At 37.1% G+C, this 25580-nt stretch overlaps 1 protein-coding gene across 6 annotated transcripts in view; it reads right to left on the bottom strand.

The window, feature by feature from the left end:
* Positions 1-25580, bottom strand: part of LOC126336313 (E3 ubiquitin-protein ligase UBR5) — a 322944-nt gene that overhangs the window by 245456 nt on the left and 51908 nt on the right. For all 6 annotated transcript variants that reach the window (XM_049999857.1, XM_049999858.1, XM_049999854.1 and 3 more), the window contains exons 7-9: positions 15233-15501; positions 3117-3268; positions 264-533 (exon numbers count right to left, since the gene is read on the bottom strand). In XM_049999857.1, the coding sequence (XP_049855814.1) occupies positions 264-533; positions 3117-3268; positions 15233-15501 (691 nt within the window). The remainder of the gene's footprint in view (positions 1-263; positions 534-3116; positions 3269-15232; positions 15502-25580) is intronic.

Here is a 25580-nt window from a genome sequence, read left to right as displayed (position 1 = left end):
TAGGTTAATATTTTATATTTTGCCGCTTAAATAAGCAATGGCTTTGACATAAAGCCCAATACAAGCTAATTGCATGTATCCCTCACTCTAATGACGTTTAGGAACTCAAGTATCTCTTGTCAGTAGCAATACATTTTCCTGTATTATACGTCAACCCTGAAGCTTAAGATACGTAGCAATGAGTTCATTTTGTTCATTCACTGTGTACAGTTAAAAGGTGAATAATCACTTTACAATTCAGAGAGTTATGTAAAAGTACTCACTGTGGCTGGTGGTAATGCTGCCTGTATCACTGCACGTGCTGGAAGCAGGTGAGGGAGGTGGTGGCATATCCAACCTATCAGCTGTTTCCTTGTGGCTGTTGCTTTTACTGGAACTAGGAGCTGGCAATGTTCCAGACGAGCTCTGTGCATCGCGACGTTGCTGATCAGGTGCAGTTGTATTTAGCAGCTTGAAACGGCATACATCAGTCAAATTCCATGCAGCATTCAGCAGCTGGCCCACTTTTGGAACCCCACCTGATATGGTGAAACCTGTTAAAGAAAAAGTTATGTTCCTGAGTTCTGGTCATACTACATCTGATTGAAAACAAACACACACACATACACACACTCTCTCAAACTCACATGCATATACAAACAAATGTGGAGCACATTATAATGGGATGGGGGCAGAATCTTAAATACAGAAGATTTTGTTATTGATTAGATTTTTTTCACTGTACACACACACACACACACACACACACGTAATTATCTCACAAATATGACCAATTGCCTAGAAGCCATATATTGGAATTCACGATGTACAAAATGATGTTCCATGACAAGCTCTCGCAACTTTCCCGAAGTGATCAAATCTAAATTGCAATTACGTAACAAGACCAGGAAACACCTTCACATCATCTTCAGTCACTGCACATCTCAGAATAGAACAGAACTGTTCATATCAATCGCAATCAATCACAAGGGACTGATCAACTGAAGATTCTTGAAGTTCAACACTTTGGTCTTTAGAATTCTTGCATAAAAAAAATCAAGTATCAAATTTTACCTAAAGTGATCTAAAGCCACATGTCACAGGTGTACATGCACACACATACACGACACGAAATATTAGGGCTTGACTTAAGGCAAAAATAAAATAATAATAATAATATGTCTTTAACAAACAACAGTTCTCTCTTACACAATGTTCTCAGACAATTCAGAAACAAACTGGACTCGGGATTTTTCACAGTTTCTCTATATTCACCAGTATGTCATTTAAACGGGAGGGCAGCATTTGTGTGTTACAGAGAATGGCTCACTGGCTCAGCACAGTGGCTTGTTTTCTGAAGGAAAAAGCTGTGTGTCATGTGGCAGTGATCTTTCTTTAACTCTGTCAATGTCACACAACCTAAGTTTTGTGAGGCTGGACTATTGTTACAATTTGCTTGGACCCAGGTAGTGTATGTGGTTAATTGGTGGTTAAGTGGGATTATCTCACTAGCACACTCCTTCCAGTTACCTCCAACACTACTGTAGGAGGCAATTAGGAAGTCAGCAGCCGGCTAGGAGAAATGAAGTAAGTAGAGCTAATCAGTGCATGCGCTGTTACCGACTAGTGTCAACCGATCACATAACTTTGGTACTGCCATAGGAAAAAAAACAGTAGCAAAGCTCATTTGCTTAAAAAAAAAAAGAAGAAGAAGAAGAGTGAACGGAGTTTCACACTGGGTGTTTTGGTACACTTTACATTCCACGTGACTCAGAGATTAAATGTCTGGGGTTTAATTCCCAGTCAGGCTTAGGATTTCTTCTGACACATATATTTTTGACACCTCTGGTGATGATTTCTGGATATTGTATATGTATGCCCATGAATCAAAAACTTCTGAAAATAATAGAAAGAAGTCAGTTCAATCCATGTATTTAAACTTCCTGTGCTTCATATCCAACTGGGGCAAGTCACAGGCTCTGAATGGAACTTGACACAAATAATCTATTTTTCATATCAGAAGCTCACTTAATGGATTCAATAGTAGAAATAATAAATAAACACAAAAATATGTTTAAGATCTTTTATTTATTTCACTTTCTCAAATGTTCAATTAGGAACTGCATAAGGAAAATTAACACATCTATGGAACAAAATGAGTATCTATCTCTCTATTCATCCAATTAAAATCTGTACTGTGATTACCACTGAATCTGCAATCCACTATGAAATAAATATTGAACTTCTGAAAACATCGCAGGAGGTATTTATCTTTTTTTCATTTACGGACTATTCATAGAATGTCCCCATGAAACAAACTCTTTCAAATGATGGATACGCTAAAAAATTGGAGGCGTTTCATTTGAGAAATGGGACTTCAAAATGGAATAAAATTTTGAAGCGAATCTTTTTTAACCTCCTTGGCTTAAAATATATCCAATAAGGAACTCAAATTTATTGTAAAAGATTACACAAGGAGTGAACTGATGATCCTAATGAATGTTGCACCAATGGGTTAAAGCTACAAAACTCGATAAAAATAAATGCAAAATGTTTTTTACAAATTGAGTTATCAAGGAAACAGAAAAATCAACATTTTTGCAACACCAAATTTTAACTTAATTATGGCATTAGTGAAGTAGTTCCTTATCCAAGTGCATGGTTTTCTTGTTGCCTGTATGCATACTTCACACAATACATTGAAATTAAAATTCATATTTTTTAGGAACAAAAATTAAAATCTAGCCTAACTTTACTGCTTGATTACTGTATTTAACCCTTTATAAGACATTACCAGGGTGGATCCTCTGAAGAGGACATAGACAATTTCCTCCACCATCACTTTCTGTCTGAACTCTGATCCATCTCTGACGAGGAAATTATGCCTATATCTTCCCTTTCTTATTCTACTATTGTAGTTCATTAATTTGTTCAAGCTTCAGTTCTGCCTGTAAAATATCTTCTATCTAATTATTAGACGAGACATAGAATCCAATTCTGACACTATCTATTTACTCAGCGTATTGTTTTCTGAAATTCATTTGTGTTCAATTGCCAAAGTATTAGCAGTTTACAGTCAAAACAACAGTACAGTACATTACCTTCAGAATAATAAAAGGTCCAAAATAAAAACAAACCTATAGCTCCTGGCTGATACATTGGGCTATTCTTCATGCAAACTTGGCTCCCACACACTATTTCTGCCGATGCTGTGGATGGTCTACGCTTCCGAGTTTTTGCTCTGTGTTTCTCCCACAAGCGTTTTCGTTGTCCAAATGGAAGAACACCCCTAGAAAAAAAAAAAGCAAGAGTCAGACACTGATAGTCTCAATAGCAAAATTTTTTATCTAATATACCTCTTAAGCATTTCTCCATGAATTGGAGGTGGACGGGGAGGGGGGGATGGCAAAAAAGAGACGGGGGATGCTGGCAAAAATGTATCACTGAGAATTTAGCTAAAATTTCAATCAATTCAATATATTTTATAAAAGTAAGTGTACAGTGCATGTGGCCCTAAAACTCAGAAAAGCGTCCCAGTACGATCAAGGGTTACATGATGCGGTAGCCCTCTACCCTCATTCATGAAGAAGGTTCCCATTTTTATGTGAAATGTGTACAGCGACGAACTTTCCAATATTTGAACATATTTTTTCATGATCTTCTGCTCATTGGGCAGTTTTCACCTATTTTAGCTATTTTTCACATGTACAAATATTTTCTAAGTATTTAAATTCTGAATGCATTGTAGAAGTCATTGAAACATTGCACAGCAGACACAGCTGATTGAATATCGACATTACGTCTATTATTTTAGAAAATGGTCAAGCGACACTTGGGTGGTTAGACATGACTGTTTCAGTGCCAGTGCTTACTGTGAATCATTGTTCCAAGATTTTATGATGGGCAGCAATGAAAAAAGAAAACATGAAGTATATGTGTGCATATCTTATAAAGTGGGAAACTTTCTATTCCTGGACTGAACCAGCATGGTCAAATGCTTATAAAGTAAACAGTTCAATCAGCAAACGTCAGTTTAGCATCGCACATGGCAGCAAGCATAACTGTGTAAAGCACATGAATATTTCAGGTAATAAGTATTACTATGTATTATAAAAAAATATATCTTACTGTTGAACATGTTCTAATTGGTAATTTTCTGAGTTAATTTCTTGTATTTGCTTGCAGATCATGAATGCAAAGCAAATGATCTCACTACTCCATCCAAGATAACTACTTTCTTCAACTCTCCTCACTTGGACAAAGATCTAACAAATGATGTGAAAACCATTGCTTGTGAACTTTCATTAGTCTACCACACAGTAAAACACAATCTAAGCTGTAGGAGCCTGGGCTGTGCAATAAAACTTTCATAAAACGTGATAAGTGGATCTAATGTGTCAAATAAAATACAAAAAACGTGTTCAGTGGATCTAATGTGTCAAAGAAAATACAGAGTGTCACGGAAAAATGGGAACATTTCTACAATCCAATAACACTGGAAGTGATGAAGGAAACAAATTGTCTTCATAGTAATTGAAACCTTACTAAACATTCATGGCATTTATCATTTTTTTTTTAATTACATCTGTATGAACAATTCATGAAATCTGCTGTTGAGATTCCTCCAATGACCGCTGCAGCATCTCAGCTCGGATACTGTGAACTGCATCCCGAATTCTCTGTTTTTGGTCATCCAGGGTTCTTGATCAAGTTGTGTAGACTTTGCTCTTGAGGTAACCCCACAAGCAAAAATGACAAATGGATAAATCTAGTGATATAGGGAGCCAGGGAATGTTACTGAATCATGAGATCACACGGTTGCGTAACAATTCTCGCACATCTGCCTTTGATTGCCATGCAGTGTGTGATGTTGATCCGTCCTGTCGAAACCAGGCTGCCTGAATGGAAAGCTGTTCAATGTACGTGTAATGAAAGCTAATAACATCTCCACACAACAATCAGTTCATTTGCAAAAAAATAGGGTTCGATAATCCCATGTGATGAAACACCACACCATACTGTCACTTTACTAGCATGTAAATGGCACTCATGAACATCACTAGGATATGTGTTTGCCCAGTAATGGTAGTTCTGTTTATTCATATAACCTGTGAGAGGGGAACGTGCCGAATCTGACATCCACAACCTGTTTGGAAATTCGTCGTCATTGTTTATTTTTTGTTATCATTTGTTGACAGAATCCTAATCATAACTGGAAATCGTTGTCCTTCATTCGTTGCACCATCTGTAGTTTGTACAGATGAAATTTTAAATTGAGATAAACAATTCTTCACTCTCCTGGGACATTCCAACCACAGCCGCTTCCTTACAATTTGAATGCTGTGGGCTCTGTAAGACACTCACTAGAGAACACATTCCTGTTGGTTTCTGCTTGAGGGCAGATCCAGTCTCTTCAAATTATTAATCCACATTTTATCGCGTGTTTCGACAGAACAGCATCATGATGTCCTAAATTATAAAAATGTCGAAACTCCCTCTGCGCCGCTACCAATCATTGTTTTTATAAAACATTTTTATGGCTAACACATGCAGTTGTCCACTCCACTGATCCACAATTACTGAAATGGCGGACTGTTTACTCACTAAATGTCATGAACCCATAGTGCTGGCACCTGCCCATGGCTGCCAGTGCTCATTTCAAACATTCCCATTATTCTGCATCATCCTGTATTTTGGGGATGAACTAAAACTGAAATGATCATAATGAACATATTGGCCCCATGTCATGTGAACAATTTCTTGGAAGTTTTAAATGACCCCATAAAATGTAGCTTGTTCTTTTCTTTAGCAACAGATGCCTCCAATCACCTAAACAGGGAAATGTTTCTAGTTGTAATACAACATTCTGACTTCTTTAGTGGAACTGAAAACAAACTGTTGTATTTCTTAGAACAGGCAGATGAAAATGCAGTAGGTTGTAAAAAAAAAAGTCAAATAATAACTTGAATGTCGGTAATAAATCATCATACTGTGCTGATAGTGGCAACATAAATTATGGCAAGCACCCTTCAACCGTGAAACTATTAAATAATGAGAATGAAAAGATCCTCAAAGTCAACTGTTTTAACCATGTGCTTCATAATGCCATGAAAAATGCATGCGACTGTTTGCAATCTGTAGATGTTGACGTATCAGATCTGCAGATAAGATGACGATCCTCGCAGATAATCAAGTGATGTTCATTCAAATGCTAAATGAAGCCTGTGCAGCATATGGTATGAAAATTAATAAAACGAAAACCACAAGCATTGTCAGAGGCCAAAGAAGACAAAAGTAAAAATTAAGATCGGGGTCAGAAATTACAGAACAGGTAAGAGCATTCAAGTATTTGGGAAGTTGGATTAAAGAGGACATGGATTGACAACAAGATATCTAAGTGAGAATGGCTCTGGCGAAAGAGGCATTTCAAAAGCAGAGAATACTCCTAACTAGTTGTTTAAACAAGGAATTAAGGAAGCAACCGGTTAAGTGCTTAATATGGAGCGTGGCCTTGTACGGAGCAGAAACATGGACTTTGAGAAAACAGGATGAGAAGGGAATTGAAGCTTGTGAAATGTGGATATGGCGTAGAATGGAGATCAGCTGGACTGATAATGTCAGGTATGAAGTACTGAGGAGAGTTGTAGAAGAATGGAGGATGATGCTGACGTTGAAGAACAGGAAACTAAACTGGACAGGCCACAATCTAAGAAGAGATTGCCTTCTAGTAGAGGCAACTGAAAGTTTCATTCCAGGAATGAGAGGGAAGGGCAGGAGGAGGTTCCAGCATGCCACAAGGAGGGTACCAAATAATGACGAGGAATGCAGAAGACAGAAGCATGGAGGGGTTTTGATGTCAATACCTGCCATAAGGCAGACAACCCATTGTTGTTGTTGATGATGATGATGATGATGATGAAGTGTTAGTGTTGAAAATATATAGTAAATGTGGTGCTACAGAAGAATGCTGAAGATTAGATGAGTAGATCACATAACTAATGAGGAAGTATTGAATAGGATTGGGGAGAAGAGAAGTTTGTGGCACAACTTGACTAGAAGAAGGGCTCAGTTGGCAGGACATGTTCTGAGGCATCAAGGGATCACCAATTTAGTATTGGAGAGCAGCGTGGAGGGTAAAAATTGTACAGGGAGACCAAGATATGAATACACCAAGCAGATTCAGATTCAGAAGGATGTAGGTTGCAGTAGATACTGGGATATGATGAAGATGCACAGGATAGAGTAGCATGGAGAGCTGCATCAAACTAGTCTCAAGACTGAAGACCACAACAACAACAACAACAACAACAACAACAAAGTAACTTTTTCTGTTCTGCCAATCAAAGTGAAACATTAAACTCATTTTTTGAATTTTTTATGCTGAATGGGCTGAAATCCTGTGGCATGTAAATACTAAAAGGTTATGTCAATACTAGATGGTTCTCTCACAATTGCTGTTGGAAGGCTTTTAAAAATTTGGGAGCCTATAAAAAGCTACTTTAAAAGCATAGATGATTCAGACTGTCCTAAAGTTCTGAAAAAGTATTTTTACAATGCAAAAACAGAAGTAAATACAATTGTTCACGCAGATATTAGTTTCTTTGTGAACATTGGAAATGTTTTCATTCAAAAAGAGAAGTACTTGGAAAAATCTGATCTTAGTATTATGGAATCTCATGAAGCTGTACAGTTGATGAAGTTAACAGAAAAAGGAAGATGTATTTTAGGCAGCAGTACTCATAAATTGTTAGTCATTGTTCTTGATTCAAATTTGAAATCTACGAGTGATAACAACTTCATTGAATTCTTATTTAGTTAACAAATTTGATGATAGTGGGATTAAACTCTTTAAAATATGTCTAACAATTAATATTCAATGACATGCATGTGTCAGGCTGGATTGTGTAAATGAAAATGAATTATATGATGATTTTTGTAGTTCTAACAATGCTGTCTCTTTAGAGAATAGCATTAGCCAGAAATGGTTAAAGGTTTTAGCAACTTTGAAATCAAATAACGTGAATTTTAAAAACTTGGGTAAGCTGGTAGATTATGTTACAAACATACCAGAAAGTAATGCTCACACTGAGAGAGTTATTTTGTCTTGTGAATAACAAGTGGAAGATGTAAAGAACAAAAGTAGTAACATCTGCCAATTTTGCAACGTGGAAAAATTCTGTACAGAAACACCAGAATTCTATTTCATGAATGGAAAAATTTGATTACCACCACTGGAAGTAACTCCAAAGGAATTTTTACATTACATGACTGGGGAAACTCCAGAATGAAAACGCTTTTCTCAAAATATAATAGTGAACAATGCCTCTTCCCAAACGACTTCCTTCATTATCACTTTGATCAACACAAACGAGGTGAAAAATACTATGTTTTATTCATCAGAAGGACAAATCTATCACAACATGGGATCATTACTACCACTATTCAATTAGGACCATAAATTTCTGCAAGCATATTTCATCAGAAATGAAGAAACAGAAACGGATCAACAATGCACAAATATCAGTGCAGTGAGACGAGTGGTAGTCCGAAATGTACAGAGGAACCCATACGAATAAAATCAACTGATTCACATACTCAAACCAGCATCAGACAGAACAATTTCTAATGACTATAAATTTATAATCTGAGCAACAAGACACCTGGAGAAACAGCATTTTAATGCACCTCAGATAGACAAAGTTGCCATCGTAATTGGGACAATGAAAACAAGTCGTGACATAACTGCACAATGAAGAAGAGGAGAACTACAATGCATTGCACACACACACCAAACATATGGTGCCCTCCAATGCCCATTAATATTTCAGCACAGAGAGGATGGATATTTTTTATGTGAAACAAATCCAACTTGAAGAGGTGTAGAAACAAACAAAAAAATATCACTTCCAAGAAATTCTACGCTTACCGCTAAATGATCAGAGACAATGAAACATTCAATCACATTCTCAATACTCGCCATTTATTTCGACAATTCCTGACAAGATATGTATTCAACAACAAAAGTGGAATGGATGCTTTAGATAAGACTGAATCAGCTATGCACAGAAGAGTATGTCCATGTTCGAGACGCAATAATAAATGACGGAAACATTGATAACATTAGAACAGTGGTAATCTTACCATCAACATATATAGGGAGCACATGCACGAATATACTCAAGATGCCATGACGACCTACATCCAAAAATATAAACGATCTGGCCTCTTCATAAAATTCACGTACAACTTGTTGCGGACAGAAATCAAAAAACAGCTAAGATATGGACGAGCCCTCGTGCAAGGACACAACATAATAGACAGCATTTTCCAACAAAAACAAATAAGCTTTACTGAAGTCATCACAAAGTACCACAATCTTGGAACCATTAGATGCAGGGTGTACACAATCAAATGGCAAAAAGGAGGACTGCATCTCTCACACAATCTCATATGGCTACACAATATCGAAAAAATCATCCAAGCTGTGTTTCCCAATCCACAAGATGATATGGAACTCTTTGACATAGTAGTGAAAAACATGATTCGTGGACAATGAGAGTCATTAAACCTCAATTCAGCAGTATATAAAACATACTTGGACGACACACAAACTGTAATTGATGGTTATCCAAAATATAGAAGACAATCACCCAAAAATGGTGGCTTCACAGCAAAATATGAATAGGAGGCAGTGACAAACTGGAAACAGACAATCAGTGGATAGTACCATATAACACACTACTTTCCAAAATGTTCCAAGCACACACAAGTGTAGAATACAGTGAAACCCCTTTATAACGTTCCTCCATATAATGTTCTTCTCTTATGTTACGTCCGTTTTTTTCGGTCCCGACTAAAGGTCCATATAAACAATGTTAAATTTTCCCCTTTACTGCGTTTCCTCTATATTACAGTTTCCTCCATGTAACGCTCATATTTTTGGAACCCTGGTCAATTATTTACCTCTTTATAGCGTTTAAGTGACTGGATGTAGACGCATCGTTTTCCGTTATGTGGTTTCACAGTTTGCACTGGCTCGGAAAGCCCACGCTCAGCGTATTTCATATGTCAGCGGCAAAACCCGGTCACGTGACATGTGACGCACATTCTGCTTGCGATCTTTTTGGCGCCATTACAGTCGATGCTTTGTATCAGTACTTAGTAGCGTGTTGTGTGAGCTGAGCAGCAAACAGTTCATGTGCCTAGTTAAGTGTGTGTCTTCGATATAACGTTTTTTTTAAAGCTTTCATCAGTGGACATGGGTGAAAAGCAGAAGAATATATCTCTGGAAGAGAAGGTTTCTATTATTAAAAAAGTGGAGGCATCTCCTGGCGTGAGTCGCGCGGAGCTAGCGAAGCAATTGGGACTGGCCCCTTCAACACTCAACACTATTATGAAAAACAGATCGTCGATAATGGAAGGGTTTGACAATTGTGGAAATTCAAAACGTATGCGTTTGAAACAATCGACTTACGACGAAATGGAGAAAGTTTTATTAACTGCAAACATTCCTATAAACGGAACTATTTTGAAGGAGAAGGCGCTTCAAATATCACTTCAGTTAGGAATGGACAATTTTAAGGTGTCCAATGGATGGACTGATAAATTTCGACAGTGTCATGGTGTTGTGTACAAATCGGAATGTGGAGAAAGTAAAAGTGTAGACAAACCAACTGTAGCTCAATGGATACACTCTCTCCCTAATCTGATACAGGGCTACAAACTGCGTGACATTTATAACGCTGACGAAACCGGCATGTTTTTCAATTTAATGTCGGATAAGACATTTACTTTTCGTGGGGAAAATTGCCATGGCGGTTAAGAAGAGCAAGGAACGTCTTACCATTTTGTTGTAAATAAAATAGAAAGAAACTTCCACATGGGAAAAATATATTAAAAACAAAGATTCCAAGACTTACCAAGCGGGAAAGCGCCGGCAGACAGGCACATGAACAAAACACACAAACACACACACAGAATTACTAGCTTTCGCAACCGATGGTTGCTTCTTCAGGAAGGAGAGGGAAAGACGAAAGGATGTGGGTTTTAAGGGAGAGGGTAAGGAGTCATTCCAATCCCGGGAGCGGAAAGACTTCCCTTAGGGGAAAAAAAGGACAGGTGTACACACACACACACACACACACACACACACACACACACACATATCCATCCGCACATACATGTGTATGTGCGGATGGGTGTGTGTGTGTGTGTGTGGGTGTGTGTGTGTGTGTGTGTGTGTGTGTGTGTGTGTACGCGCGCGAGTGTACACCTGTCCTTTTTTTCCCCTAAGGGAAGTCTTTCCGCTCCCGGGATTGGAATGACTCCTTACCCTCTCCCTTAAAACCCACATCCTTTCGTCTTTCCCTCTTCTTCCTGAAGAAGCAACCATCGGTTGCGAAAGCTAGTAATTCTGTATGTGTGTTCGTGTGTTTTGTTCATGTGCCTGTCTGCCGGCGCTTTCCCGCTTGGTAAGTCTTGGAATCTTTGTTTTTAATATATTTACCATTTTGTTGTGTACAAACGCTGATGGCAGTGAAAAACTGAAACCTTTGGTTATCAGGAAGCCAAAAAATCCGAGGTGCTTCAAAAACATTTCCACGTTTCCGTGCAAATATACAAACAATGCCAAGGCATGGATGATGAGTGAAATATTTTTACGTTTTCTATGAGAATTTGACGCAAAATGGGGAGTGCTGCAAGAAAAGTGCTGCTGTTTGTGGATAGATGTGCGGCACATCCGCCAGACGTACCCTTTCTGAGAAATGTTAAAGTAATTTTCCAGTCACCCAACTGCACCAGCCGTCTGCAACCTTTGGACTTGGGCATAATACACGCCCTTAAGGTTAAATATAGGACAGCCCTTGTAAAAAAAGGCCTTCAATTTGATGGACCAAAGAAAACCGGGAAGCCAGCAAAGATCACAACTGAAACTGAACATTTTACAGGCAATAAATTTAATTATGTACTCGTGGAGGGAAGTAAGTGGTATACTGATCTTCAGTAGTGCCCTATAATTATTATTTGGAAGCCTTCCTCTTTATAGTGTTTTCCTCTATACAGTGTTCAGAATTTGTGGTTCCTTGAAAAACGTTATATAGAGGTTTCACTGTACTGCAATTCAGTCAAATCCAGCAAATGTCTAAGTATGTGAACCAATGCAGTGAAATGGCAGTATTTCAAACAGCCAAAGACAGTGAACAACAAAACAGAAATGATGAGATCCTCATGCACCATACGAGAAGCTAGATAAAAACTAAGCAGTGTGGGGGATTTTCGGTTTTCCCACACATGAATGCGAACCAACTGCGCAACGTCTAGCAGTACATTTGGAAAATGGACATAAAGAGTTTACTTCGCGAAAGAGACTGCAAGAAAAAGACACTGGCAGAAAAACTGCAAGCGAACCACCTCAGAATATGACAACAACAACTTTTTACCAACTGTGCCAAATGGATCCATTACTGTATGTCGAAATTTCTACCTACCATACGTGAAACACAACAACAAAAATTTTTGAACAAAGAAAACAAGGAATTCCAGTAGAATATCATCCAGGAATCATGAAAACTGGCACACTAGGCCGAATATACACCATACATCCACACAATGCCAAATGTTTCTATCTCCAGATGTTGCTACACAAAATATGGGGTACAACATGTTCCACAGATCTCCAGACTTTTGAAGGTCTGTAAGTACAGACGTACAGAGAAGGGTGCCAATGCTTAGTATTACTGAAAAAGAACAACCACCAGGAATTAACACTACAAGAAGCCTCACTCAAAGTGTCAGCTAAACAAACAAGAGACTTGTTCAGTCATAACTCTAACCACATGTGACCCACCAAATCTAAAACAGCACTGGGACTCCTCCAAAGAGAGTACGAGTGACGACATACTGTACCAAATCTCACAAGCTCATCCCGAGCTGACCATCAAATTCAACGATGACATTTTCAATAAAACACTTATTTGCCTAGACGATGAAAGTTTAGCAATAAACAACCAGGTCTTGGTACAACTTGGGATGTAAGCATCACAAAAGGATGCTATCAGTGTGGTAAACTTCAAAAATACAACAGAAGAAAGCTACATCAACAAACTACTTCAATACATTGCCCACAACAAACCACTCCTCAATGACAATCTAAAGAAAATTTACAACGTTATCATGGGCCAAATCAACTACGATACTGGCAGAATTATTAAATGGATGCACAAGGTGGCACCAGGAAAATGTTTCAAATAAATCTATTGCTGGTGGAAATTCGTGCTAAACAACACTTGCACTGGCATCATCCGGTACTGCAGCCACAGTTGTGGAAGGACAACAAACTGCCCATTCCACCCTACAACTACTGCTGAATAATAACCAAAGAAAATCTCAAGAACAACTGGACAGAGTGAACTTCTAAAGCAGGCTCAAATTATCTTCTAGGACAAATGCACAATGACACACAAAAAATCACTCGAAGTCATGGACAGAACATTACAAGACTTGTGAGAAAACTCTGAAGTTATGGGAGGAACTCTGCTCATATTCTTAGGAGATTTTTGACAAACACTTCCAGTTATTCCCACATCGACACAGGCAGACAAGATCAATGCATGCTTTAAAAAAATCACATCTCTGACCACACATACAAATACTGTGATTAACAATAATGTGAGAACTGAACTATCGAAAGATTAAAAAACAGCACATTTTCCTTGACACCTTTTACAAATACACGAAAGTCATATCCTACTGACCAGACTACCAAGCTCGTTAAATTCAACAGTGATTTCTGCAATATAGAAAGTGCTGAAAACAAACCCATTGACCAAATTTATTCAAACATTGTTCAAACTACACCAATCCAGACTGGCTACTTGGAAGACAATTTTAGCAACTATAAATAATACTGTTGATAATATCAACATTAATATTCGAAAGAAAATTCCCGATAAAGAGAGAATACGCAAATCGATCGACACAATGGTAAACATTGAAGAAAGTGTGGACTTCCCCACAGAATTTCTAAAATCCCATTACACTGCTTTCGACTTAAAATTGCACCTCCGATCATACTATCTGGAAATCTCAACTCGCCAAAACCATGTAATGGAAAAAGGATGATCCGCCAAACAGCTGTCTAATAACATCATTGAAATCAAACATAACTGGGAAGTACAACAGAAACACACTATTTGTCCCCAGAACACCACTGATCTCTACTGAACTGCCATTCCCATTTAGAAGACTGCAATTTCCAATCAAATCCGCCCACAGTTTTACAATTAACAAAGTGCAAGGACAAACTTTAATTATACTTTAACCCCACCCCCTTCCTTCCCCTCTTTCCTCATGTGAGTATCACTGACCCATTAATATTAATGATTCAAGTGTTTTATCTTCCATGAGAGCTAACAAGTAAAAACATCAATAAAATAAGAGGGTGCCACCAACCAGTGCAGCTGATTTTACCCACGTGAAACATTCTTATCAGCAATAAGAAGTATTTGCTTGCATTTTAACTAACTGTTAATAATTGTGAGATTATTAAGATACTGTACTATATGCGTAATGTAAATTTGTACTTGACACACTGTGGGCTTAAAGCATATGTAAGCGGTGTCTGCTCCCAAAATACACTCGTCTTGCACAGAAAGCAGTATATAAAACATGTTTCTGGTGTTCCTATAGATGAAGTGACATGTAGAGGTAACACTCCATTAATGTAGTCTAAATTGAAATCTTATTACTACAAACTGCAAAATACAACATTAATATAACACTGTACACAGAACTGATACACATTAAGTAAAACTGGCAATGGGTGGAGGGGAGAGTGAAAGAAGTGAGTAATAGCCAACTTCCACTGGTTCCATCAGACAGGCTGAATTGTACTACACATAGAAACAACAATAAAAATAAACAAAGTGCATATTCAAGTGCATACTGCATATAAAAAGACAATTATTTTGTTGGCCTGATGGCAACTTTTCGTGTTTTAATCTAATTTTTGCTAAATATGGCACCAACAACATTACTTAAAAGTACACATTGACAACTAACATTTGTGAAGTAGTGCTATTTGTAAAGATATAAAACATGATCCTCAATTTTGTTTGTGACCTTTAAAACCTTTGTTATCTTCAAAAGATGTAACTGATAAAATTTAAACTAAATTGCTACATGCTACATTAAATGATCATTGTAAAACTGATTTTTAACTAATAAAAATATTACTGAACAAAAAAGTACAAACCACCAATAGAGTGCTCCACTCTCAAGCCTTGCCACTGTATACAGAGTACATGTATGTAGAGATATTATTCTGTCAACAGAAAATTCTGAGAAGCTTTGAGCAGGATGTTCCAGACGTACAGCTGCATGTACTAACAGTTCGTCTAACCACGTTGCTACTTTTCCACTCTCTGTTGCAACAGAACATCTAATTACAGCACTTGAAATGTGAGTAACCCGTTCTGATAGCAGCCCCAATCCTAAAGTCTTCGGGTGATGCACACTCATGTTCTGGAAAAAAATTTACATTTGACTAATTAATGAATAACAAAAAGTTTTGGTTTGTTTCAGTAGTGGTTCGCAAACAGCCATTTAAAAAAAAAAAAAAAAAAAGAAAAAGAAAAGAAAAGAAAAATTAAAATCAATGTAAAGGAAGCTTATTTCTATGAATGTGCCTGCTTTAACCTGACTTATAGGGTTCAAAACAATAGCTGTTATTTGTCCCAATAAAAGTTTTATCACAAAGAATTTGACTGGTGGCCTTAGTTGTATAATAGAAGCTGAATTCAAAAATCAAATTAATTTTTTCCTAATTATGAACAGTTTGTGACAAAACAGAACTTCTCAACGATGTTAACACATTTCCTTTTGTTCCAAACTCACTATCAAGGTAACAAATCAGAACTTATATCTGCTGTTAAGTCTCAATCAACACGAGAAACATAAATGAGACAGATCTGTACTGCCCATCTACCTAACATGTAGCTCAAATAAATAAAGCACTGCTTCTTCTTATGCTACTTAAACAGCATAGATAGGGAAAACAACTGTGTGTGTGCGTGCGTGTGTGTGTGTGTGTGTGTGTGTGTGTGTGTGTGTGTGTGTGTGTGTGTCAATGGCTGCTACGAAAGAACTGCCTGGACAGAAGAATGCGGTGAACACTCTTCTTGTTGAGCCCAATATGCGTAACTATCTCCACTGTACATTAAATTTGGTCTTGCGAAAAACACAGACAATCGTCACATGGGTGCACGTACTTGCAATATAAGCTCCCAAGCAGCAACAAATAAATATTTGCAAGATCACAAATTAGAGAAGTACTTGGCTATTACTATTTCCTCCAGAAGTCTTGTATTACATGTTCTCAGAACATTTGTGCACTGTACAGGAGAGTCAGATTTCTCTTGCAGATGTTTACAACATTCCACGTTAATGCGGCAGTAGTGGAACAGTCTATTTGAACTCTCTCTTAGCACTGTACTCAACATCGACAACAAAAGATTATTCTATATTTCTATGCACAATGTGTCATTGAATATAGCCTTAAAAATAAGTAAATGGTCTAGCATGAGTTGACACATGTTCTGGACCATACTTCTAACTACTGAGACTCACTTATGAAATAGGCTGTGGAAATTAGAAATTAGAAAACTCTAGTAGAGATAAAGGCTAAGCACTCAGTTATTCATGGCAGTGGGCACATAATATTGAGAGCTGCACAGGACTCCATTCTGTATCATAATAAACAGTGATGAAAAAACAGACACGGCTGATGATCTTTTAACAACAATGTAATATCTGGTTGCAGTGGGTACCAGTTTATCACTTACATGTGTGTGATTCTGTTACTACTTTTGATATTAAATGGCTTTCATAATTAAGTTAATGGTGAATGTTTTAGAAATCTCAGACTTTTACATAGAATTAATGCACCGAGAACATTTACTGCAACTTTCTACATTTGTTGAGTAATGTTGAGAAAAAAATGGTGTAGCTGTCTTTCTAAAGTACTTGCATGAAGATTTTTGGCAACCGTTAAGTGATAACATCACAATAATATTGTAAACAAAGTAATGTGATACTATCACTCAAACCGCATATCTTGGCCGACGATATGGATATCTTTCACGGCGGCCTCAGTACTGTTAGTTACAAATAGAATTAGACTATTAATTAAGAATAATAGCTTAAAACATCCGAGTCTCAACAAGATTAACAGGTTCCATATCTTATTATTAAACACACTAAGAACAGACCATAAAGTACACTAAAATCAAGATAACATTTCACATCAGTATACCAATGTTTTACAAGTAATTTATGTGGTTAGAGAAATCATTTCGAATTTTGATATTTTTAAGATTTAACACAAAGTATTCATGCATTCATCAACAAATAAACATTCATATTAAAAAAAGAATATTTTTGACATACTGTGTGCTAAAACTAAAAAAAGTATAGGTGTTGCTAACATGGGCAATCTAGAGTGCTCGATTCACAGCGATATTTGAGAAGAATGAAGTTTCTGTTCCCATTGTAATAACAGGTCTTCATGAAGACAGTCTTCAAAAAATACTGATTCATTTTTACAATGACAGCAGACGTTTGTGTCACTCAAAATTATTTCTAAAATCTGTGATAATGGAAAAATATATTTACAATATGAAAGCTAAAATATCCTGAAATTTGTTTTCAGACCACTAAAAATATAATTATGTCAGTAAAAGTAAAAAATACTGCTATGAAATTGCTGATAAATCCAAATTTTAATACTCGGCCATTCATGGCAATTAATCTTATTTCGGAAAAAGTTCCCACATGACCATCATGGGATTTACTGAAATCTTGTGTGAACATTCACACATGTTCCCAGTGAATATTGGTAAACTTTTACTTCGAACAATTTAATACTTGCACAGATACAGTGATTTGTTTGACCCCATAGTGCAGATGTCAACAGTTCCCCCTTGAGTTTTTGTCAACTTTGAGACATAATACCTCCAGTAATATTTTCTTAAAAGAAACAGAATTAGCCCAGCTTTTTGTGTTCTCTTACGCGAAATATCCTGAGCAATCTGAGTATGGATAATCTGAAGCAAAATCGATCAAAAAAACAGATGCTGAAAGAAGTGAAGTTTAGCTTTTTATATCTGTGGACATAATTGACACATCCAGTGACACAAGCAAGGTTATCACACACACACAATCACAATCTCTGGCAGCTCTGACCGGAATGCAGATGTCAAGTAGAATGGAAGCAGCAACCTGGAGGGGCCAGGGAAGAGGAAGGGATAACAGTTGCGGGGAGAGGTGGGTTGGGGGGGGGGGGGGGGACAATTTGTCTAGTGGAGTGTGAAGGGACTATACTGCTGAACGGTGCAGTGAGAAGAAGCTGTGGAGCAGAGAGGTGAGGAGGGGGAAGAGGGAGTGAAAAAGGAAAGGGGGTGAGGAAAGACGGTCAGGTGCATTGGCAGAGAGTAGCACACGAAGAGGATGGGAGACAAGAACGGGAGGAGGTGACAGGTTAGAAGGGGTGGAAACCATTGGTGGAGGGTGTGGGGACAGTGTGTTACTACAGGTTGAGCCCCCAGATTATTCTGGGAGTAGAGAATGTGTTTTAAGGATAGCTCTAAAACTGTACAGTTCAGAAAAGTTGGTGGTGGAGGGGAAGAACCAGATGGCTCAGCTAGTGAAGCAGCCATGGAAATCAAGCATATTATGTTCAGCTGCATGTTGTGCCACAGGGTGACCTATTTTGTTCTTGATCATGGTTCGGAAATGGGAATTCATTCTGGCGTAGCAATGCATGGGGTACCAAATTTATCATTAAAGTCCGTAAATTACTCAAATGATACTATTTTTCAGTACAGGTATTTCGTTCATTCCAAGCAAGTATCAATTCGTGACTTCGTCGTCCAAACACGAGTTGACAGTAATCTGAATCCGTTTTAGTAGACTATTAGTTTCTTTCACAGGATAAAATTTTACTGATTATGAAATACAAGTTCTTTAGGTTTATTTATAATAGGAAATGTTTGGTTAGCAATTGCATGCCATAATTTATCTGTTTAATATAAAGGTGTTTTGATTTTTGTATGCATTTAAAAAGTGTGAATTTATGTGCAGCTTTTACTCTTAGGAGAGTTATCACTTAGAGTGCTATATTTAGACTTTACGCGAGATAGACAAATCACGTTATTACAAAAAGACGTTTAGCCCATCAGCGAATATTGAAACTTGCACGCTTGATTTGAAACGTTACACGCTAGCGCGTGATTGAGGTTTCCAGTAAATCGCGTACAATAATCGCAACTGTGCTTGGACTTAATGCACAAAGTTTGAAATTACTTTTCGAGACAAATACTGATTTTTGATAAAAACAAACCAAAAATTTTTTCAAAATAGCTAGGTTCTGTTTTAATTAGGACACATATCACCTTGCACCTTGCTGATCACGTTGCTTAGCAATACAGTAATGCAAATAATTTCATTCATCAGAACAATTTGCGACAATAATAAGTCCCATTACACAGACAAACAGTTACACGGAATTTGCTGATCAAATGAGAATATAAGAGTGTTCTTTTCCAGAAATGTCAATAAACCAGTGGTTTCAAAAGTTAAATTACCAACTGTTGTGTAACTTCATTGGTATTGCATTTCACTGACAAATACTATTCTTATTGATAAATGAACATTAATTGCAAGTAGATTTTGAATACAAGAAACAAGAAAAGAGACATTGGTATACTGGCACCCAGGGTGGGGCCTGAAAAGGATATGCCAACAATTTCAGGCTCGTTGGAAAGGATAAGTACTCACAGCTAACTTGAGATACTCGCAGGTAGGAGTAGGACAGACATAGTATAAAAGAACAGTTCTACTGTTGGTGAAAGTACATTTTGATTTTATCATAAACAATCCTCTTTAAACAGAGCACAGTTGTTCTTATATGTTGTGGACAAATAATTTGTGTGTTGTGTCGATATTGATATTTGATCTGTGTATAAAGATATTAGGAAAAATGTACACATGAAAAAGGAGTGTGTGTGATAAGGCAACTCAGAGTTTGAAAGTGACGGGTGACGGAAGTGGAAGTGAATATAATCCTCATGTAGAGGTAACTAAGGCACCAAGTCTGGACCAGCAATCACATCATTTGAGCAAGGAAAATCTTAAAGAAGGAGTGCCAAATGTAATAAATGTAGGACAGCAATCACATATTACTATCATTGACATGGAGGTGACAGTAGAAGCAAACTCGCGTACAAGTAGATATAGTAATATACAGGAGTCTATGAATACCATAGTTACACAGGAAAGAGTGAATCTTAAATCAAATGTTACAGACCTTAAAGATGATATTATTATTAAATTCATGGCAGGTATGCAATGTTAGTTAACTGAGAATATGCGACGTTTAGATGATAAGTTTAATACTAAATTTGATTCCTAAACTAAAAAATTCAACACTCAAATGGGTTTACTCCAAGAAAATATGGGTTCACTAAATGAAAAATTTGACAAGCTCGAGTCACTAGAAAATCAAATTGTTTAACTTAAAGATGATAATAGATAATTAAATGAGAAATTCGATAGAATGGGAAGAACGATTAAATACTAAATTTAGTGAATTAGAAATAAAAGTTTCCATGGATATGACTAACCCACACAACGAAATTAAGGGGTAAAAGTAATGAGATGGAGAATAAATGTGAAACTATTTCAAAGGAGCATAGTGATGTGTCAGATAAAATCTGTAACTGTAAACTTTAACACTAATGTGCAAATTGAGGATCTGTCTAAAAAGATGTCAGAATTTGAAACAGACACTTGCAAGGGCACAGATAAATATTTAAATATTTAGCAAAATACTGATCAAGTAGCAAAAAAGAGAGGCTACAAAAGGAGATGTACCAACCGGGAGATGCATCAACTAGAGTTTTATAATGGTAAACGAAGTTCATTTAAGACTATTTCGAAAAAATACATTAAAAAACGAGGTACTGGAGTGATCGTACTTCCCATAGAGAAGTGACACGTATTTTGAAAGGAAGATTACCTATTCATATACATGAGAAACTTATAAATGTCCCTGACTATAACATGGAACAGTTTGTGTCTGTAGTCAATTCGATCGATATTAAACTATAAGATGCTCGAGTATGGAATAATTATCAAATGTCTACCTCACAATGTAATAATAATAATAATAATAATAATAATAATAATAATAATAACAACAACAACGACAACTGAGATAGAAATACTAAACCTATACTACACAAAAGAGGGCAAGTGACATCTTATGAGTAGAGCTAATAATAATAATAATAATAATAATAATAATAATAAATATAAATGTAACACCTATTATTCCAAAGAAACCTATGGAAATAATAATAATCGGGTGAATCACATTCGTACAGGAAAACCAAATCATAAACGCAGATATAATGATTCTAATAATCAGTATGGTAATTCACACAGATGTGATATATACCCAGAAGACAATCGTGATAGTATACAACCTTGGAAAGACCCTTCGACAACTGAAGTTCAATGGGTACATACAAATGTAACTCAACAAGCACAACAACCACAAGGACCGATACCACTGGGTAACGGAGCAATACAGTCACGAAGGGAACTACCACCAAATTGCGACCATACTGCACGTATCGGTGAAGTACATGAACCACCGAACACGACATCTACCAAAGGATTAAACTAGAACTGGTCACCAATAGCCTTCCTAGGATGACTAGAAAGGATGAGGATGACAGGCATCACTTTAAAGTGAATGAGGTATAATGATGATTTGAACCTATGGGAGGAACTGATTGGAGAAACACCTTACATTCCGAATAAGTGTGGACGAATTTTGCAGGCAGTAGTTCAAGCAGTAATAAATGGAACTGATGTTGAAATTTTGATCGATACTGGAGCAACCATAAACATACTGACGCAAGATTGTTCTATAACAAATTAGTCACAGAGTAAAAGTGCTTAAATTTCCTGTTACTGGGTGTACTTTACCTGGAACATTTAGTGTGAAAGTGCAAAAGGGCTCAAAGCAGGCACAAGTCACCATTATGGTGCAGGAAGCTTCAATAGAAAGTACCTTCTTAATTGTTTAAAGAATGACCGTACCATGTGTGTGGGGTCTAGATTTTGTGTGTGATGCTGCACCAGTCATCATCAGGAACATGTACCTTGGACTCCGAAGATGACATTTTGATAGTCTCTATGATAAAGGGCAAAATAATCCCAGATCAGCATTGCATGAAGTTAATGGTTAGCTATATTGGTAGTGGTTGTAATTTAGTTGATGGTATTTGCTATATTGAATATAATGGAGAAGAAGTAAGTCAAGTTTCCCTTCAGGAGAAAATCTCCGAATCCAAATACCTATCTGCAAGTCAACGAGAAGATTTGTGTTGCTTGTTAATTAACTAGCTGCCAGTATTTAGCAAACATCCCGAAATAATCAAAGGTTTTGAATACAACATTAAGAAGTATTCACAAGAATCTTTCTGTCGCACTTCCTACTCTGATCCTTGGTCGAAGAGAAAGGCAAAATTAACAAAATGTTAAGGTGGGGAATTATAGAGCCCTCCCATTCTGAATGTTGTAATCCTCTTTCAGCAGTCCTCAAAGCCAATGGCGACGTCAGATTAGTTCTAGTTGCCAGAGAGATAAACAAGATTATCATACTGGTACACACAAGACCTGAGAATTTGGATGAGTTAATTTAGAAATTCTGTGGTGCCCACTTCCTGACATCCCTTGATATGAGAAGTTCGTACTGGCAAATAAAAATCTCGAATGAATCTCTATAAAGTATACTGCTTTTGTTTTTCTGGGCAGAAGTTACGAATTCACTGCGTGCCATTGGGACTAAATATTAGTGGAGGTGTGTTTATACCAGCACTAGACACTGTACTTGGACGAGATTTTCTCTATAGTTACCTTGTATGTGGACAACCTATTGATCGCTACTGAAATGTGTGTGTGTGGGGGGGGGGGGGGGGGGGGGCATCTCAATCTGCTTGAAAAAGTATTTACGAAATTCTTATAGTACAGAGTAACAGTAAATTTAAAGAAATCAAGATTTGCAAGAAGTCGACAGAAGTTCCTAGGACCTGTAATTATGCCACACGGTATTATGCCGAACCCTAAGAAAATGAGTGCTATCAAAGAGTGTCCCTAACCTAAATGTAAAAAGGAATTAAAATCTTTCATGGTATTACCCTTATTTTTCCACCGATTTCTGCCTAATCAATTAATCAGCCAAGAATGTTTATTATCAGTATTATGAAACTTAGAACAGGATTTTTACACTGTCACTGATGGTTCCTAAACAGGTCTAGGCACTTTGCTTTTCCAAATGGACAATCCACAAGATATAAATACCATTAAGATTATAGTATTCGCAAGCAGAATGCTCTCTAAATGTGAAAGGGCATACTGTACCACAGAGTGTGGTATGGGCGCTTAAGAAGTTTAGATATTTGGCTATGGAAAAAGAATAACCACATTTTGTGACCATAAAGCTTTGTCTTATATTTTAATGGGAAGAATGTTTCATTCAAGGTTAACCAGATGGGGGTTAACCAGATGGGCCTTGTTACATCATCAAGAATATAACATTTCATTGCAATATATAAAAGGGAAAGACAACATTGTAGCTGATGCTCTATCTTATTTGCCTAGAAGACAGGATGATGAAAAATTTGAAGAACAGACTTTAGATTTCAAAATAATGAATCTTTCTATTGGTTTTTGTGAGAAACAAATTTCAAAGTTGTGTCACAATATGTTGCAGTTACAAGAGCAAGATCCCTATTGGAAACCTATTCGAGATGTAATCAGCCAAAGAGCTACGAATCATTCTGGTAGTCTATATACTTTACAATCTAATATATTATTTCAAAGAAAAACTCATACCAAAGCAGGGAAGTATATATTCCAAAGGAGCATCTGGAATCTTTACTGTGTTATACACACACAGTGTGGGGACACTTTGGATCTTTAAAATACAAAGGCAAGTTAGCCCAATATTGCTACACCCGAATATAGAACACTTGGCTAGGAAGAAACTGCACCAAAACAAGCGCAGGTGAACAATACAGTATTTATGATGAAGATGCAAATCTGCAAAATAAGGGGAAAATGCACAAGCAAATCTTTAGCACACTTTCTATAACAATAAACCAGCACTTGACAGTTAACGAATGAAATCTTTTAAACACAGCGGTATATCACAATACACACATCGGCGTGAGTACTGCCAACCTGTAGTAAGCAACTTCAAGCCTTAAAGCAGACAACAAATGCTGTAATCCAATTTCAAGGAAATAATCTTTATTGAACAAATTATGAAACACATTCACCAAACTGGAAGAATTGAGCGGTCCAGAATTATGCATTTACTTTGTTTTTCCGTTGACAAAACAATATCAGATGAAGACACTCGCTCCATAGACACTCGCAAGACACCTGTGGAGAAGCAGAGATGATATTACCAGCTGATATGTCATCCAACCAAACATTGTACATGACTCACTTGAAAAGCAAGAAAGAAGAAGATGACTGAGCCAACTATAGCTGCATATACGGCTCGGTGGAGGTCGCAGTTCTATCAATTTTCTATCGGAACTGGCTGCAATCCCTGCCTTGTGCAGCCAGTTGAAAGGGCTTCTCACCAAATAGTGGAGAGAGAGAGAGAGAGAGAGAGAGAGAGAGAGAGAGAGAGAGAGAGAGAGTGTGTGTGTGTGTGTGTGTGTGTGTGTGTGTGTGTGAAATGCATCATGTCCAAAAGTCAAATTCCAACAAATTCAGTGACTTTTGAGGACTCATTTAAATGGGCCATTTCTGCTAGGGCCCCATTTGCAATTACTCATGTAAAATTTGATGTAAAGTGTATGTTACAACTTGTGGTATGAATCTTGGAATGGCTGAACTAACGTACAACACCACAGTACACAAAACTAGCACGCTCCAGTGAATCCTGCAAAAAGTCTACGATCTTAGCACAACATTACAGATTGGGAGGGGGGAGGGAGTGTAGCGATACAAGGGGTACCAAATTTATCATAAAAGTCCGTAAATTACTCAAATGATAGTATTATTCAGTACAGGTGTTTCGATCATTCCAAGCAAGTACCAATTCGTGACATCATCGTCCAGACACGAGTTGACAGTAACATGAATCGGTTCTAGCACACTATTTGTTTCTTTCACGGGACAAAATATTACTGATTATGAAATACAAGTTATTTAAGTTTATTTAGAATAGGAAATGTTTGGTTAGTAATTGCATGCATTAATTTATCTGTTTAATATAAAGGTGTTTTGATTTTTGTATGCATTTAAAAAGCGTGAATTTATGTGCAGCTTTTACTCTTTGGCAAGTTACCACTTAAGAGTGCTATATAAGAGAGCATGTACAGTTCGCTGACCTGTGCGGTGAATTTCATTTAGTGATTTTGAGTCGAATAGAGACAAATACAGTTTCGTTTAGACTTTACATGAGATAGACACATCACGTTATTACAAAAAGACGTTTAGCCCATCAGCGAATATTG

This window comes from Schistocerca gregaria, chromosome 2, assembly GCF_023897955.1.
Source record: "Schistocerca gregaria isolate iqSchGreg1 chromosome 2, iqSchGreg1.2, whole genome shotgun sequence".
In the NCBI taxonomy this organism is placed as follows: Eukaryota; Metazoa; Arthropoda; class Insecta; order Orthoptera; family Acrididae; genus Schistocerca; species Schistocerca gregaria.
This window is presented reverse-complemented; position numbering and strand designations above follow the sequence as displayed.